Source organism: Ornithodoros turicata, chromosome 5 (genome assembly GCF_037126465.1).
Source record: "Ornithodoros turicata isolate Travis chromosome 5, ASM3712646v1, whole genome shotgun sequence".
NCBI classification, from domain to species: Eukaryota; Metazoa; Arthropoda; class Arachnida; order Ixodida; family Argasidae; genus Ornithodoros; species Ornithodoros turicata.
The window spans coordinates 21230465-21247465 of NC_088205.1; the positions used below are offsets into that span (position 1 = coordinate 21230465).

At 42.7% G+C, this 17001-nt stretch overlaps 1 protein-coding gene and 1 non-coding gene across 6 annotated transcripts in view; one reads left to right on the plus strand and one right to left on the minus strand.

Annotated features, from left to right (window-relative positions):
* The window catches only part of LOC135394187 (tudor domain-containing protein 7-like), a 34380-nt gene extending 19038 nt beyond the window's left edge, over positions 1–15342 (minus strand). The window contains exons 1-3 of one of the 5 annotated variants that reach the window (XM_064624785.1): positions 15014–15342; positions 14216–14311; positions 4198–4303 (exon numbers count right to left, since the gene is read on the minus strand). In XM_064624785.1, coding sequence (XP_064480855.1) covers positions 4198–4303; positions 14216–14303 — 194 coding nt within the window. In that variant the 5' untranslated portion in view covers positions 14304–14311; positions 15014–15342. Of the gene's footprint in view, positions 1–4197; positions 4304–14215; positions 14312–14380; positions 14528–14560; positions 14738–14999 lie in introns of those variants that run through there. The other 4 variants (XM_064624783.1, XM_064624787.1, XM_064624784.1 and 1 more) reach the window with 4 other exon arrangements.
* Positions 2156–2228, plus strand: Trnaa-ggc (transfer RNA alanine (anticodon GGC)). Its single transcript has one exon. It is a non-coding gene; the product is annotated as a tRNA-Ala (tRNA).
* Positions 15343–17001: the final 1659 nt, after the last annotated feature.

A 17001-nucleotide genomic window follows, 5' to 3' on the forward strand; every position in this document is an offset into this window, starting at 1 on the left:
TAAAGCAGCTAACTTCTGGGCACCCATGTTCAGGTGACAACTGTCACGTGACCTGGCGCAGGTGCCAGGTTAGGCGGTATTCCCACATTTTTACAAATTGAATTCAACATTAATGACCTCTTTGAAAAGTGCTTTTGCAATATCAGATGCTGGAATACCTATGCTCATTTAAAAACGATGGAACCACACAAACTAAAACTTGTGCCACAATAAATGCAGGGGGCAGAGTTTGGGGAACAATACTTTACCCACAGGCCATAATGAACAACGTTTTGGAGGTTTCGAACTTGTAGTTTCTTCTTTATTCCATGAAGATTGCTTTGTGTTTTGAAGCACTTTGTATGATGTCACACGATGTAACGGGGGGGGGGGGGGGGGGGATTTTTTTTTTTTTTTTTTACTGCGTGTTAGCGCCGTGAAGCAACTGTGTCTATGAGCGGCGTACAGATGTGGACAGATGGAGAGAGGACACCAGGAAGGAGTGGGGGACAGAGGGATTAGTATGCGTCCTGGGCAGGCTTCAGGGGGAACTGCGCAGACATTCGTCTGGAAAGTACTCAGAAAACCTAGGGAAAACATCAGACAGCCCAGTCGGTGGTAGGATTCAAACCCACCACCTCCCAGTCTACAGCACGACCTTGGTTACCACCAACGAGCGAACGCCTTAGCCCAGGGCGTCCTTAAGCGGAGCCTTAAATTCATAGCATCAAACGTGCTCCTTCTGGAAGATGCAACTCTTCTCCATTTAGCACATCTCTCATCTTCAAGAGAATTGAAAGCCCTCAATTTTTTTCTAACAGTCCCTCCATCTTCATGAAACCTTTTCCTTTTCCAAGTGCTCTCCAAGTGTTTCCCCATGCACTGTCTCTTTTTTTGAACAGAATTCTGTCTAACTTTCTCGTGCTTGTAGTTGGCGCACAGAAATTAGCTCTGATGTTTGCAAGATGTCTTATTATTACATCTGTTTTGTTGAACGACTCGTTTGCTACCTTCATGACTGCAGCACCGTCTGTCAGTTCCTAAAGAAACATGGAATCATAATCACACATCTCAGGACTGATTTCATTATGCTAAATTGCTGAAAATAATCTATTGCTGCACTTATCCCTCTTCCGCGTCGTGTCAGAAAAGGCACACAAAAGGACGTCAGGTGTAGCCCCTCAGAAAGCAGACATTCTTTACCCCAACAAATTTTGAAAGCCAGACGATTTTCTTGAGCAACGAGGTGCATGGCAAGAGTAGAGTGTCACGTGAACCATTTTGCACATGGAAAGTGCTCCATCTGTTAGGAACAACAGAACCTTCTCGTACTGAATATTACCAGACCACAAAGGTTACTTTCTCAAAGACATCAGTTTCCCAACTTTTCAACTTCCACCGTTGCTTTAGCTACTCATTAACTGCCACTGTCTTTGTGCACTATGGCCTCAGTTGCTTGTGCGCCATAAAAACTCCAATCATCATCGTTTTCACTGTTACGGTGACGAAATTTACCATCATTTGCTTGCATCGGTTACTTCATCGATGGACACTGATCTCATTTTTAGCCTCCTCCTAGCACCCTTAATATATTTTTCGTCTCACTGACATCTACTTGCTCGTCCTTTTTCGGCAAAAAGTTCCATCAGGTTGAACATGAAAGAACTGATGTTCTCAGGCTGGAACAACATAGAAGGGACAAATACATACAACGCCTCAAGTTGCCTAAGAAATTAACGATGAAAGATGAAAGTCACTGAAAAGGTTAGCTAGCTGCAGGGCTCAAACCCACATCTTCTGGATTGCCGGTCCAGGGCTCTACCAATTGAGCTAAGCTAACACGCCTTCTCAGCGACTTCCAGGGTGCGTCATCTGAAGGGGCAATCCAGAAGATGTGGGTTCGACTCCTACAGCTGGCTAACCTATTCAGTGACTTTCATCTTTCATCGTTAATTTCTTAGGCAAATTGAGGCGTTGTATGTATTTGTCCCTTCTATGTTGTTCCAGCCTCAGAACATCAGTTCTTTCATGTTCAACAGTTGCCGCCTGCGTCGATCCTGTCGTATGAATGTGTGTATGAGTGAGCAAAAATGTAAGAGTGAAAGGAGAATGAGTGAGAGAGAGTGGCTGGTTTGTCCCTTCAGATGACGCACCCTGGAAGTCGCTGAGAAGGCGTGTTAGCTTAGCTCAATTGGTAGAGCCCTGGACCGGCAATCCAGAAGATGTGGGTTCAAGTCCTACAGCTAGCTAACCTTTTCAGTGACTTTCATCTTTCAGGTGTTAGGTTCCAGAGCAGTATATCTGCTTTGCAAAGTCCTTTGGACTCCTTTGCTGTTGAGTGTCCGGCCAGGAGTTGCACCACCTTCTTCCTTTCTACAACATGACATGCTTTCTCACTAGAAACCGGCAGTTGTAAACACCATACGGCACCTTTTCTTTCGGCACACCAGAGAAATCAAACTTAAACTAGGTTCAAATCTTGCTTCTCTTCCTACCTGCCAGGAAAGAATGGTATTCATGAAGCTAATTGTAGCTCTCCTAGTAAGGAACAACCAACCCCGAGATGCTTCTTGAGCGACTGGACAACAACGCTGGGAGAAAGCTAGCATCTCCTGCGAGTGAATTTTGTCACTTTAGAAAGGCAGTTCTGGAATTAAGTCTAGAAAAAGAAGGCAAGCAAATTTTGGCATTGGTACGCAAGTGGCCAAAATCTTTTTACCCCCATCCACAAAACTGCCTCTATGGTGCAATATGCGCACACCTGAATAAAAAAAATCGCAGTTCTGAAGTGAAATTTGCAGCAATACCTTATCCCTATGTGCTCATGGAGTACGCTATGTACGCATGAAGCGAGCAGTCCTATGGGCTCAGCAGTTCAAAAGAGCAGTTAACTCACTCACAACATTCAGCCTGGTGTAACGTTCTGCACGAAGCAATCTCCATGAAATGAGATGTTCTGGCACGTGGGTAACTATGACCAGCAACATGAGAAATTACATTTTGTCCGCTGTGCAAAGGAGTTGATGAAGCATTCCAAGAATACACTCTTTTTGTTCCTGCTCCTTTAAAGCAACAATACGGAATGAATTACCTAACCAGATGATGCTTTCTTATGCTCACGTCACCAGAATGCAAACTATTTCCAATAACATTCAATTCCACAGCCAGCGCTTTCGCTACTGTCACATCGCTGGCAGTAGCTTTTCAGCAGTTTCTGTTCTGCCGAGCATCAAAGCCAACTGACTCCACACAAAACTTGCCAGTTACATTTAATTTTATCCCAAAACAGCCCTCCATCACTGTTATCCCACCCTTGTGGTCGGCTGTAAAAGGTGCGCCAGCTCACTCTTATCTCACCAAGAAAGCAGAACACACTGCTCTATGAAATTTTGCCATCTGCACATAACGTGCGGTCAAATGCAACTTTAATCTCAAAATCAGCTCCAGACTGTCAGTAAATCTTGGTCAAGAATGGCCATAAAACATGTACACCTTATACACTTACAGGCTCGCAAAAATGACACAAATCAGTAGTGAACATGTTTAATAGAAGGAGAACACTGGCTTACATAACAAAGAGTAACAAAAGTTTTGGATGTTTTGACGTCTACATGGACGCGTCATCATCAGCAAAAGAAAGCACTGCGTGCGACTCCTTAGGTCTTATAACAGTCTTGCAGTGGCCCCTTGTGGTTGTTGCAGGAATTCTTTTCATGATGTATGTGCCATGACTCAAGGAATCTTCTCACTCCCCATCTCTGCTCACGTAACATTGTAGTGGCACTGTCAAAGTTGACAGTATGCTGTTTTTTTATTGCATGCTCCACGAGCTCTGTGCGACGATTGTCAGCTGGCGGCTTCTTTATCAGAGATTCGTGTTCTTTCAACCGTGTGGCCAGCTTTCTTCCCGTTTCACTCACGTATGGTGTACCACAATCGTTACAATCTATCCGGTAAACAACACCCGATTGATACAAATGGGGCACATAGTCCTTTAGGGCGGGAAAGCAACGTGTGCAAAGTATGAGTAGGTTTGAATGCACCGATTTTGTTACTCTCTGTTATGTAAGCCAGTGTTCTCCTTCTATTAAACACGATTCCTGGCTTCTGGTCTGGTTAGTCTGTGAACAAGTGACACGTGTACATAAATGCAACTTGCTCAAATGCTTGTGTAGAAGCCTTGTGCACAAGTAGTGACACTGAACGGGAGATACCCACTTTTCAATGGCAACAACATCAGAGATGCTCCTGATGAAACCTTCCAGAGTACTGTGACCCAAATTGCGAAATGGAATGGAGGCTCCAACCAGGGTCTGGTATTCTTCTGAAAGGGCAAAAATTACTGTACTTTTCTTCCTTCCACTGTGTGTTCATGACGTTCCCCCCACTCTGTACCTCTTTGGTCAAAATTTTTCGCAGTATTTGCGTAGGATGCAACCCCAAGTACAAGAAAAGAATAAACAGCTGCAGCACCTTCTGCATCCGCAGCCTTAGCACGAAACAATCGTTTTCCTACGTGGGTAGAGTGTACAAGAAGGAGGAGAGTGAGCCGACCGAAGCGTTCTCCCTGAAGCGCCGCGTGTGGAAAGCATCGAGGGCGCTGCGAGCGAACTGGCTTGGGCCAGCCGCATGCTCGGGCGGTTGCGCACGTGGAAACCCCACGGATTTCGGCTTTTGTGCTGGAAGCTGCCGTGGGAAACACTCAACTCAATTCAATATTTATTTTCCTTTCCGTTTGGAGGGGAAGCAAAAAGCCTAGGAGGCTTGATGAAGGCTCCTCTCCCAATGTACACCGTGCAGCAGCACTACAAAATGACAAAGTAACAAATTGCAAAATGGAAAAGTAACGAACTTAAATGCACAGTGAGAATAAAGTGATTAGTCCATATGTAGGATGAAGCTAGTGAGGTTCTTTTTGGTCATTAATAAAGGATCCGGTGTAATTCTAACATGTTTGTTAGAGATTGAAGCGAACATGTATTGTACTAATTGTTTGTCGTAGTTAGTTCTACATACAGGTGCACACCACTGCTCACTACAAAACGAATAAGCAGACACTCGTTTATTGAAATTACGCAATTTTAGGAAGCTTGCGTTATTATTACGTAAAGAACCGATGCCAGCAACCTCTCTCAAGGCTCTCTTTTGTACAGCTTACATTTCATTTATATATCCAGTAGTAGTTGTACCACAACTTGTTTGTTTTTCTGGTAAGATATAACGATATCTGCTTAATATTCCGTTTACACCAGCTAGTTTCTTTGGCTCTAGGAATTCCGGTACAGGACGTTTCGGTACGGACATTTCAGTGCACGGACATTTCGGTAAAAGGACGTTTCGCTAGGGCTGTACATATGTTGTCACGTAGTGATAAATTGATCTGCTATCGCCTCTTCGGAGCCTATATTTTATATATATACTCAACAATATTGCCAGAGTGTGTTTTTGTGTGCTGTGGTTTTGCCGACCATTCTGATGTCTTACTGACTCCAGTGACTATCGACCCTATTTAGCATCGTTCATCACCTCATCATCAGGACACATCTCATCCTGCCCCATTGTGCCTTGAGGTTGGGGGCCGCACCTTACGTGGCGAATTTCCCCATTCATTATCATTAACTTATTTGTTGTTGTTGTTGCCAGTTAGTGGGATATTGATGAATAATGCATTCGTATATCATCGTGAATTAAAGGGGCCGTAAACAGGTACAAAAGGTGCACATTTCAAAACTTAGAAAGTGAAAACTCCTTGCAATTACTAACGCTCAAAAACAAAAGGCGCTTGGATACAGATGAAATATTCACTGCACTCTTTCGCATTTTAGCTCCGCCCTGCGCTCTAACTTTACGTCATTTTGACGTAGCGTTTTCCTCACCAATTACGATAGAGTGTTCCACGTATGATTTTATTTCAAATTCGGAATTGTACTAGAAGAATGTGAATCCTCTTCTATTCAAAATCTGAACAGTTACAGCCTCAAACTGAAAAAGAAATGCGTTTAATTTAGGTATCATATACGCGCACTACATTTTTCTGGGCAGTAGCATGCAGCATACCACGAGCGCGAATGAATATCCGGGACTACAGTTCCGGAATCTTAGGTAGGTGCGCGATGGAACATCTTCGTCATCTTTGAATGGTTCCGACAACTGGGCTGCCGTACTTTGGTTTGAGCCACGCAGCATCGCATCACCAGCTCGCGTGGTACAGTGGATAGCGTGCTGGCCATGTCACGTCGTGACTGGGAGGAACCCGGGTTCGAATCGTGTCATGTGATAGCAGCCCTGTTGACGTTTGCGCCAGCTGGAGATGTTGAAGATGTCATGGCGTTGAATTTCGCAACCACGGAGCGTAAAACGTCGTTTCACACAAACAAGCTGAGCGCTCCGACTCACAGCTGATAACGAAGTATGTTTATTGGCTGGTAATTTGAAACGTCATGTGCGCAGCTCGGCCCCCCGATTGGACGGCAAAACGCTACGAAGCCATGTGACGTATGCGTGGTGGAGAGTGTCTCGCTGGTTACTCATCTTTGAAAGCAGTTATATGGGTCAATGAGCTGGCACGAGCCAAACGAAATATATATTTGGGTATTATGATCTGCATGCTTTCATGGGGTATCATTATTTCAGAAATGTTTGGTGGCCTGTTTATGGCCCCCTTAATGATAAAGCTACACGAGCTGTACTTGGATGCGGTTTTCGCATGCCCTGGTGGAAATCCCACGCCTTGTGATTGCGTGACCGTTGTGTGTGACTTTTCAGTTTTAGTTTTCTTTTCTTTGTCTTTTCCTTTTCTTTTCTTCTCTTCTTTGTCTTCCCCTTTTCTTTTCTTCTTTTCCTTTTTGTTTTTCTTCTTCTTTGTCCTCCCCTTTTCTTTTCTTCTTTTTCTTTCCTTTTCTTTTCTTCCCCCATTTTCCTTTTTTCTTAATAGCAAGCAGACCTCCATCTGGCTGACCTTTCCTTTCTTTTTTTTAATACACATATTTCCCCCACGATTTTTTTTTTGTTCTAATTCGAACACTAATTGATTATAATTTATCAGTCGACTTTTTCATCAAAGCTTTTGATGACAAAAAATAAAATTTCAGGAAGCAGGCGATCCTTTTTTGATGTCCACACCCTTTCCTCAAAATCTTCAATGCCGGCGGCTGATTTGAACCATGTGATATAGTGCGGAAGATAAATAATGAGATTGTCCACTTGAATGTCCATTGTTTATGAATTGTCTGCTCTACGTTGGGTAGATGAGCTGTCTGCCTGGGTAGAATGGTGGCACATTACACGTATATTTACCTGCTGATTTTTCTTTGTCTCGGAGTTCTCACACTAAAACATTTTGCGGATGAATGTTCTCGCAAAGTAAATTGCTGTGTAATGATAGAAAAAGTGTGGTGTATTGATTGAATAAACTCGTCTGTCTTGCTGCATTTCTTTCTGCTTATTTGTATTTTTTTCTCTTTTGCTACATTTTCCTCTCGTTTCTTTCCTTTTCTTGGGAACAGCAAGCCGTTTTTAGTGGCCGATATTTCCACCTTCTCTTTTTCTTTTCTTTATGTCATTGAACTTATCTGCCCTCATGAACCAGCACACTTTCGCCAGTCCGTGACCACAGCATGCAGCAATTCCTCCAAGAAAACGCGAACTGTAACAGTGGTACAAAAACATCGACAAGCGTAGTGGGTCTAAATGTTGCCAGCGACTTGTACCGAAGCGTCCGAAGAGGGGATAGCATCTCATCAATTTATCACTACCATGGAAGCGACATGACAACGTGTAGACAGCCTTAGCGAAACGTCCTTGTACCGATATGTCCGTGCACCAAAATGTCCGTGCACCAAAATGTCCGCACTGAAACGTCCTGTTCCGAAAGGTCCTGTACCGTAACGTCCGCAAACCAGTTTCTTTGTAGTGTATTTTACACTACAAAGTATTTTACACCACATCTACAACATGCTACCACTATCACTGCCACTACAAAGCAAGAGATGGGGACTCAAAACGTTAATTTATATACATAATTACACACTTAGTTTACGTTTATAATTAATTACACTTTAATTAATTAACAAAATCAATCTAATTGCATTATTTAATTAATTGGTTAAACTAATACAGTTAGATTATTTAGTTCAATTAATTAGTTACTTAGTTTAATAGATTAATTAGTTTTAGTTTAATAGGTTAATTAATTTACTTGATTAATAATGTTTCATTTCTTTATATTTTTTTTGCACACAGCACTCCGAGTAGTATTCTCACTTCATTGCCATTTATTAGGGGCACATAATCGCGGACAATGTAATGGTCCTATAATGGTCATGGTCATGGTCATCCCATGGTGATGGTCACCGGAATGCATGGGGTGAGCCAGCGGGTCGGCTCACTCTCCCTCTTCTAGTACACTCTAACGTGGGCTTATTGTGGCCCGGCACCACATTGAACAATCTATTTTCTTATTTTTGTCCTATAGCACACGAATGAGGGTTAAATGGACCTTTTCCGAATACAAGTAAGCACATGCACAGCCACCATGTTGGTTGGTGGAGGAGATCATTGGCTTCAAGGTTATGTGGATGCTTGAGGCCTAGACTAGACGTCGCTTTGTACTCTTAATCACTAAAATGCATTCTTCTCTAGCTGCCTTCCAATGCGACATGCCAGCCCCGATGAGCGCTGCCATGATTACTGGGGAAAAACACGACGTTCGACATTCCGCTACAGGGGCGACGCGAATGTGGAAATGGTCCATTTCACCTCAAATAGCACCCTACGTTACCCTTCTTTATACTGCTGTCACACGGACATCTCAATGGCCATTGAAATGAATTATGATTGAACTGAATGATAAGTCGCAACTGCTATACTGCCATTTTCAACTGCCAACTGACACAAATGACTCAATGGACGTTCGCGAAATGCCATTGTGGCAGGCCCGGGTCCTAGAAAAGTGCCGCTGGTAGCCTCGTTCCCAGTGAGCAGCTAAGCACTGAACAAAAGTGCAAAAGAAAACAAACAAATTTAATGAAGGGTCGTGAAACCTGAGGATAACACAAACTGTGTGTTAAAAATTCAAACGGACCCAAAAAGTCCACGGCACACCGTTCAGTTGAAACGACTCCGTAATAAAAAGAAAAGAGCCTACCGCCAAGCTTGCCGCCATAAGAACGCCATGAATTCCTTTCATCAACAGTGTTCACACAAGAGGTCTTGCCCTACCCAGAGTCCCAGTCCTACCCAAATGCTTCTGATAGTGAGCCAATATCTATTTCATCACCAGGCTCTAACAATATCCATGAAGAAGACTGAGAGACACGGACACAGAAGACGACACAAGCAAGTTCTCAGACTGAGTCGTCTTCGTCTCAGAAGACACGTCTGTCATCTTCTGTGTCCCTCAGTCTTCTTCATCGATCTATACCAGCTGGCCTTTCCCTTGTTTCTGATATTCTGATATCACTCCTAAATTACCAAAATTGACAAAAGATGTGTCCAGTAAAATCCTAGCAATCATATTTCAGCAATCCCTTGATGATGGAGTAGTCCCAGCTGATTAGAAACGTGCTATAATCAGGTCTATCCTGAAAAGCCTATTGAAGCATATCATTATATGCCAATCCCTCTAACGTGTGTTTGCAGCAAGATATTGTAGCGTATCTTGCATGCTCATATCATGGAACATCTTGATAAGTATGGCATTTTTATTTAGTCAACAGCACGGGTTCAGAAAAACTTTTCTTGTGAAACGCAGCTTTTTGTATTGATAACTGATTTCTTCAAGATAAGAAATTACGGTTCTCAAGTGGATGCCGTGGATGCTGATTTTAAAAATACATTTGATAACTCATAACTCATCATTGCCTGCTTAGTAAATTGCATTCTGGTCGTTGTATGGGTATCCCAATCCAGAATCCAATTTGTGAAGTGGGGTAATTCGGTAGGCACACTGTCAAAAGTAACCGGTGTTCTACAGGGCTCCATTCTGAGTCCTCTCTTCTTTTTATTCTACATACATGATTTTGAGGGTTGTGATGTCAGAGACGCATGAGAACATTTTCTTCGCTTCTATTACACTCTTAATTCACTGTGAAACTTTCAACGAAGGTTAACGTGGGATGACCTGTTGCAACCCCTTTAAGTTTTCTCCCCTTCAGCAAGGCATTTCTTTATGGAATAGTATTCAGTCTGTCGTTGCCACACAAGCTGATCGAACTTGCCTGTGAACCTGGTTTGACTGTTTTTGTTATCAAAGTTTATGCAAGTGTTCATAACTTTGTTCCCCCCTTATGTAATGCCCTATAATGGGCCTTCAAGGAAATGAAAGAGTTATTACATGTGGCTTCATTCGCAAAATCTACTTTCTACTTTTGTCACCATGCACAAAAATGTATACAAAATAAGTATTTACATATAATGAACATATGTTACATACAAAAAAAAGTATTCTAAGTTAATTTACTGAGTACCATGCAAAAATGTCACCGAATGGTGCATTAAATATTTGAAAAGTATTGGAGCAGAATACTAAATATCACAAAAGTAGCTCTTTACTTTCAAGATAGTATTACAAGTTACAATTTGTGAAATTTGCTGCCAAACATATACAAACAAAGTGAAGACAAAAACAGATGCTCTCGTTTTCCTGCAATACATCATCTTCATATACGTTCCGATAAACGTTACTATGGACACCCAATGCTGTGCTCAGAGAAGGAAGAGCCACAGAAGCAAATGTCACCTTAAAACTACACCTATTGTTTTGCATGAAATGTTAATTTCAAGTATTAACATTTATAGCCTTCCTTGCTTGCTATTACTCTATGAAACACTCTTAGTCTTCCCTGGCTTCAACAGATCGTTCACTAACATGTCCTTCAGGCCAACATCATATCCACTACATCCGTCAGGTTAACCATATAAACCCATAGATTGAGAAGTTACATGTCAAAAAGAACTCGTTACGAGCTAAGTTACCCTGTGAAAAATGTAAGTAAGTTCATAACAAAGTTCATCAGCCTGAAATATAACTTGCAGTTACGGAGTTACTGAAAAAAAGAACAAGTTACTTTAAAGTTAATTCGGATACAAAATAGCACTACAGAGGTGCGCGCGTGAGCATAACCGACCGACCTTTACCCTGTATTCACACGAGTCAGTTTTCTGCCGGCAGCAAGTTGGGAAGGAGTGAGAGGATATCCGAGATAAACAAGGTCACTACGCGTCTGAAGACGCCCGCTCATTCTCTAGCATTCACACGAGTCAGTTTCCCGGCGGCTGTCAGTTTTCCGATCCCTTCTGTATTCGCGCTTGCATTTCGTCTGTGTCTAGCGTAGGATTGACCAATGAAAGAAAAAACTCATTGCACTTGCGCTCCTTGTGGATGATGCAGAGTGCATTCACATGAGAAACGGCACAGAGATATGTGCCAAAGAATAGGTTCCGAAAAAGCACTATGGAATGTACAGTATTAACCCAAATCTCCGTGTGGACGACCCAAACGCCTGTCGGAGTATTTTGAGAAGAGACGTTGTCACATTCGATTTTATTTTCCACAAATGAAGCGTATCTCGATGCTGAGCACCAATATACGCGCCATAGCGTCCCTAACAAGTGATCGACTGGCGATGACGCTGTGATGTCGAGCTACAGGTAGTCAATAATTAATTAAATGAAATAAAATAAAATAAAATTTTATTTTCCTTTCGGTAGGACAGGTAGCTTCCAATTATTACGTTTTTGTACATGTATTGGAAATGTGCAAGCAAAATATTATGTGTAGTCAACATTTGTCCAGCGAAAGAAATACCCGCGTTTATAAAATTCATGCTTTGTATTCCGTGTCTGTTTCGCCTCATGTAGAGAAAAAGCTTCCTTTGTGTACACTACATTGTAGGCATTCATCTATGCATTGCATAATTGTTCCGACTCTGCTGCGCCGGTGTGTCGTTGCACCACTTTCGCGGTAAAGCCAACTATTGTTGGCGTTCCAATTCAGAATTGGCCATAGTACAGTGAGCGCCGTTGTATGGGACACACGCAGAGCATTCCTGATGAAATATAAAGCAAGCGCGATAACTATCCGTTGAGTCACCTTCTCCTTCTGCCGGCAGCAGACGCCGTCGGTCGTCAGAATCTGTGCCGGGAGGACAAGATATCCGGCTGCCTCCGACTGCCGCTCCGGAGATCAGAAAGTGGTGACGTGGGGAAGAGCGCCGGTCACGTGGCACCAGAGAGCGATGACATTTCCTGCCGCCTGAGCGTCAGCCGGCAGAAAACTGACTCGTGTGAATACAGGGTTAGTTGTCTGCAGAGGAGTGCAACACACTTCGATAAATTTCATTTATGTCCAACAATGCAAACGCTTTACACCTTACTCCCTGTGGGCACACAATGGTTCAGCTTCACTTCAATTGCAGCGGTTCTTACTTCCTGAATCGAATACTGTCATTGATTGAATATCACGTTTTGATTAAGCATCACCGGAGAGAAAGCAAGAAAATCAAGAAAATATGCGGACATGAGTGAAAAGAGCATTAAAAGTAACTTGGAACTCAGCTTAAGTTACTTTGGTAAAGTTCATGAAAAAGAAACGAGTTCCTCTGAAAGTTAACACGGCACAAAAGTAACGAGTTACAACTTACCAAAGAAAGGAATTTAATTAAACTCTGTATAAACCTAAGCTATATTACTTCACACTAGAGCCCTGCACCATCCGCGGATATCCGCAAGATATTTGCGGATTCAGATGAAAATTTAGCACTTCCTGCGGTGTGCGGTCGGATGCGGACGACTCGAGGTCAGATGCGGATCGGACGCGGATGTGAAAGCAGCGGAGCGGTAGCGGATCGGATGCGGATATACCGCGTGCTGTCATTTTTCCACCAGCAATTTATTTGTATTACGCGCCAACAGCAAGCGCATGCTCGGGTTCACCTTTGACCATGCACAGCCAAGACGGGAGATGAGGCATTCTGGCATCTCGAACCATGCGAGCACCGGCGAGGTAGCGCTCCACGCGTTGTAGAAGTCCCTCCATATCGCGTTTGTTGAAAGGTGTACCTTTGCTTGTCGCCGTGAGTCCTTCCGTGACAGCATGGAGGCATCCAAAATTATACCAACATATGGTTCCTGCGGTCTTTATGCGCCCTACGAAACGTGCGGATTTTGCAGATCGGATGTGGATGGTGCGTTTTGCTCAGCGGATCGGATGTGAATGTAAACTGTTGTGTATGCTGCGGATGCAGATCGGACGCGGATAACGTGTGCGCGGAGGCAGGTAGGAGGCGGATGCAAAAAATCTCATCCGTGCAGGACTCTACTTCACACATACCTAGGTCCTCGCGTTCAAGCCATCACTGTACAGGAAACTCCAGTGCATGACTGATTGCTTGAAATACTCATTTTTTCAAAGAATTATGAAAAATTGCATGTTGATCCGTGTCCCCTACCAGTTTCTAACAGCATTTACGAACAGTCTCAAGGACATGTTTTGCCTGTTGCCTCTCATTCAATGTAGATCTGAATCTGAATGCCAATTTTACTGTCCCGCTAATGATAGACATTGTGTTCTGTGCTGTGTGTTTCTTGTTCAGTGTAGATTTAATGACAGCTTTCAGTGCCCCTCCAACTTGGACCCATATCTGGATCTGTAGTATTTCACAAATGAATGAAACAGTAAGGGACTGCACGCTTTTGCAGGCTACGCCGGTGAATCCTGCGATATCTGGGACAAAACTTGCTTGCACTTGTTATAGCGCCCCTGTCTCCTGAAAAAAAAAAGGCAATTCTCCCCAAAATATTTAAAATAGAGTAACTTGAGCAGGGTATTTAAAAATGGCATACAACCTGATAACATCTCAAGGACCACTGGATTGGGCCGTGTGGCATGTTGTGCAATGGTGCTCGAGACGTTCAATGGCCATTGGTTTTAACAATCGTTGGGATGGCCATGTGACAGATGAGAAGCAATCAACCACACAGATTTTATAGTCAGTCATGGGACCAATTCTATGAGAAGTTGTCCACTGGAAACCCCATATACATTAGTTGGGACATTAATGATGCTACAGAATGCCTAATTGACAGGCTATTCTGGAAAAATTTAAATTGGCAATGCATACTCTTTCACTGCCACAAGTAACTGAGTAACTGCCAAGCAGCTTATCCGACACTGAATGCAGATTTTGTGGCAAATAACTGCCAATTTCACTATTGCGTCAGCACTGCAGGAACTCACGTTCGAGGCGTTGCAGGGGGATACCGTCTTTTTCGCAGCTGACCACCGAGTGCAGCATGCTGGCAACATCTTGCACCGTTTCAGTCATGTTCACCCCTGATCAACCATGCAGACAAACAGCAAATGTTGAGAAACAATCCTTCAAGTTGCAATTCCACACCTAACCCAGGGAATATTCCTAAATAGGCTGTCGATTGTGCTGAGCGGCGTGCATATTCTTGGACATATCAAACGGAATGAACGTGCATCCCGCGTGAAAAGGTCGAAGAAATACGTCGCGATTCCGCGCGGCGAACGCTTTAAGGTACAAAATTTGACACCGTACAGTAGCAGAAATGTGCATACTTTGTCACTTACGGACCAAGTTCCTGCGAAACATAACTCAAAAGTGCTTCCTTAGGCTTACAAGGTGTTTTACCACAACTGCTTCGTCGTCGTTTCAATCCGTATGTCAACACGACGCGTCCAATAAATTTCGAACACGGGTGAAGCCAGTGCGAAATCGCTCTGCACAAGACACAAACCGAAAGTAATGGAACACAGACAGTAAGAAAACAACATAAATTTTGCTTATAGGTACTGGTTCAAATCAATCTGCAAAGCGCACAACGACAAGGAACAACAAGACACACATATTCAGTTAGGAACAACGTCCAAGACCGCATTCCGAAAGTATACAAAATGTTACAAGTTACAAGGTTTGCATGAAAGCGTTTTAGTACAACTGTTATAACGGAAATACAACTAGAAAAGTGAATTCCCAAATGGGCAGAAAATAGCTTACCCCAGAAGACTTACTCAGATCGCTACTGCACAGACATACTGTGCACTTCTTGGGTATTGTCAGATGTGTTCATAAAACACATTGCAATTGAAATGTATGGCATTTCACAATGGTAAAAACACATTAATGTTCGTAGCAGACGACATTTCGTTACAGTTACCAGCTCCGAAGCACCTTTCTCAGCACATCACCGAAATACATAGAGCACATGCCATTTAGTATCAAGTGGCTGAAGTCCACACCGCCAGAAAAGTGAACACTGTTCTTTTTTTGCACAGATCTTACATACGTATGACATATAGACTGCATACGCCGGGAGGTGCCGGAAGAAGACAACTGTGACCAACTGTGACCGTGCGACACAAGCGACCTCTTTAGTCGGAAAGTCTTAGTCGGATCCATCCCTCCTGACTAGGAAGCGGCTAGCGGCTACATCGAATTATGAATCATGCATCAAATATTCGGACTGGAAAACGCAACCTCCAAACTAGCAGGTCGTGCTCCAAACCATGCAGCCTTGTAAGCCACAATTCATGACACCCCTCCTAGGATTCAACAGTCAAGAATGTGAAGAACATAGTAGGAGTAGGCAAGCTAGCTGGTGATCTACAGGTTTTCCCGCTCATTTTAATCCATTGGTCACTCAATTTAATCCAAGCGCTACCCAATTTAATCCAAGCAACACTTGTAAATGTATTCCGTACATATTCAGTCATGTCATGACTGAGACTTTCATGATTTCGCCAATGTGTCATGAGTTTATGAGTTCTGATTCAACAACCCCTGGATTTTGCAGTGTCATAGGGTGTTTTATGACTCCTTTTTGTCATTATGATATTTCATGACTATTTTCATGCTGTGTGCCATGAATCAATTTTATGGGACTGTCACTGCCTCAAACAGTGTCATACAGTGTTTTATAACTGCCGATGGTCATTATGACATTCCGTGACTATTTTCATGATATGTGACATGAATGAATTTTCTGGGATTACCGCTGCTTCAAACTGTCATGCAGTGTTTTATGATCATCTACGCTCATAATGACATTCCATGACTATTTTCATGACATGTGCCATGAATCGATTTTATGAGACTACTGCTGCTTCAAACAGTATCATCAACGTTTTATAACTGCCGATGGTCATTATGACATGCCATGACTATTTTCATGATATGTGCTATGAATCAATTTTATGGGACTACTGCTGCTTCAAACAGCATCATACAACGTTTTATAACTACCGATGGTCATTATGACATGCCATGACTATTTTCATGATATGTGCCGTGAAGCAATTTTATGGGACTACTGCTGCTTCAAACAGTGTCATGCAGTATTTTATGACCACCTACGGTCAATATGGCATTCCATGACTATTTTCATGACATGTGCCATGAATGGATTTATGGGACTACTGCTGCTTCAAACAAACGTTTTCTAACTACCGAAGGTCATTATGACATGCCTTGACTATTTTCACGATATGTGCCGTGAAGCGATTTTATGGGACTACTGCTGCTTCAAACAGATCATACAATATTTTATAACTACCGATGGTCATTATGACGTTCCATGACAATTTTCATGATATGTGATATGAATGAATTTTCTGAGATATCTCTGCTTCAAACAGTGTCATGCAGTGTTTTATGACTACCTACGGTCATTATGACATTCCATGACTATTTTTTCAACATGTGTCATGAATCGATTTTATGGGACTACTGCTGCTACAAACAGCATCATATAAAGTTTTATAACTACCGATGGTCATTATGACATGCCATGACTATTTTCATGATATGTGACATGAAGCAATTTTATGGGACTACCGCTGCTTCAAACAGTGTCATGCAGTGTTTTATGACAAATAACGGTCATTATGACATTCCATGACTATTTTCATGATATGTGCCATGAATTGATTTTGTGGGGCTATCACTGTTTCTAACGGTGTCTAGCGATGATTCATGACTACTGCTTGTCATTTTGGCATTT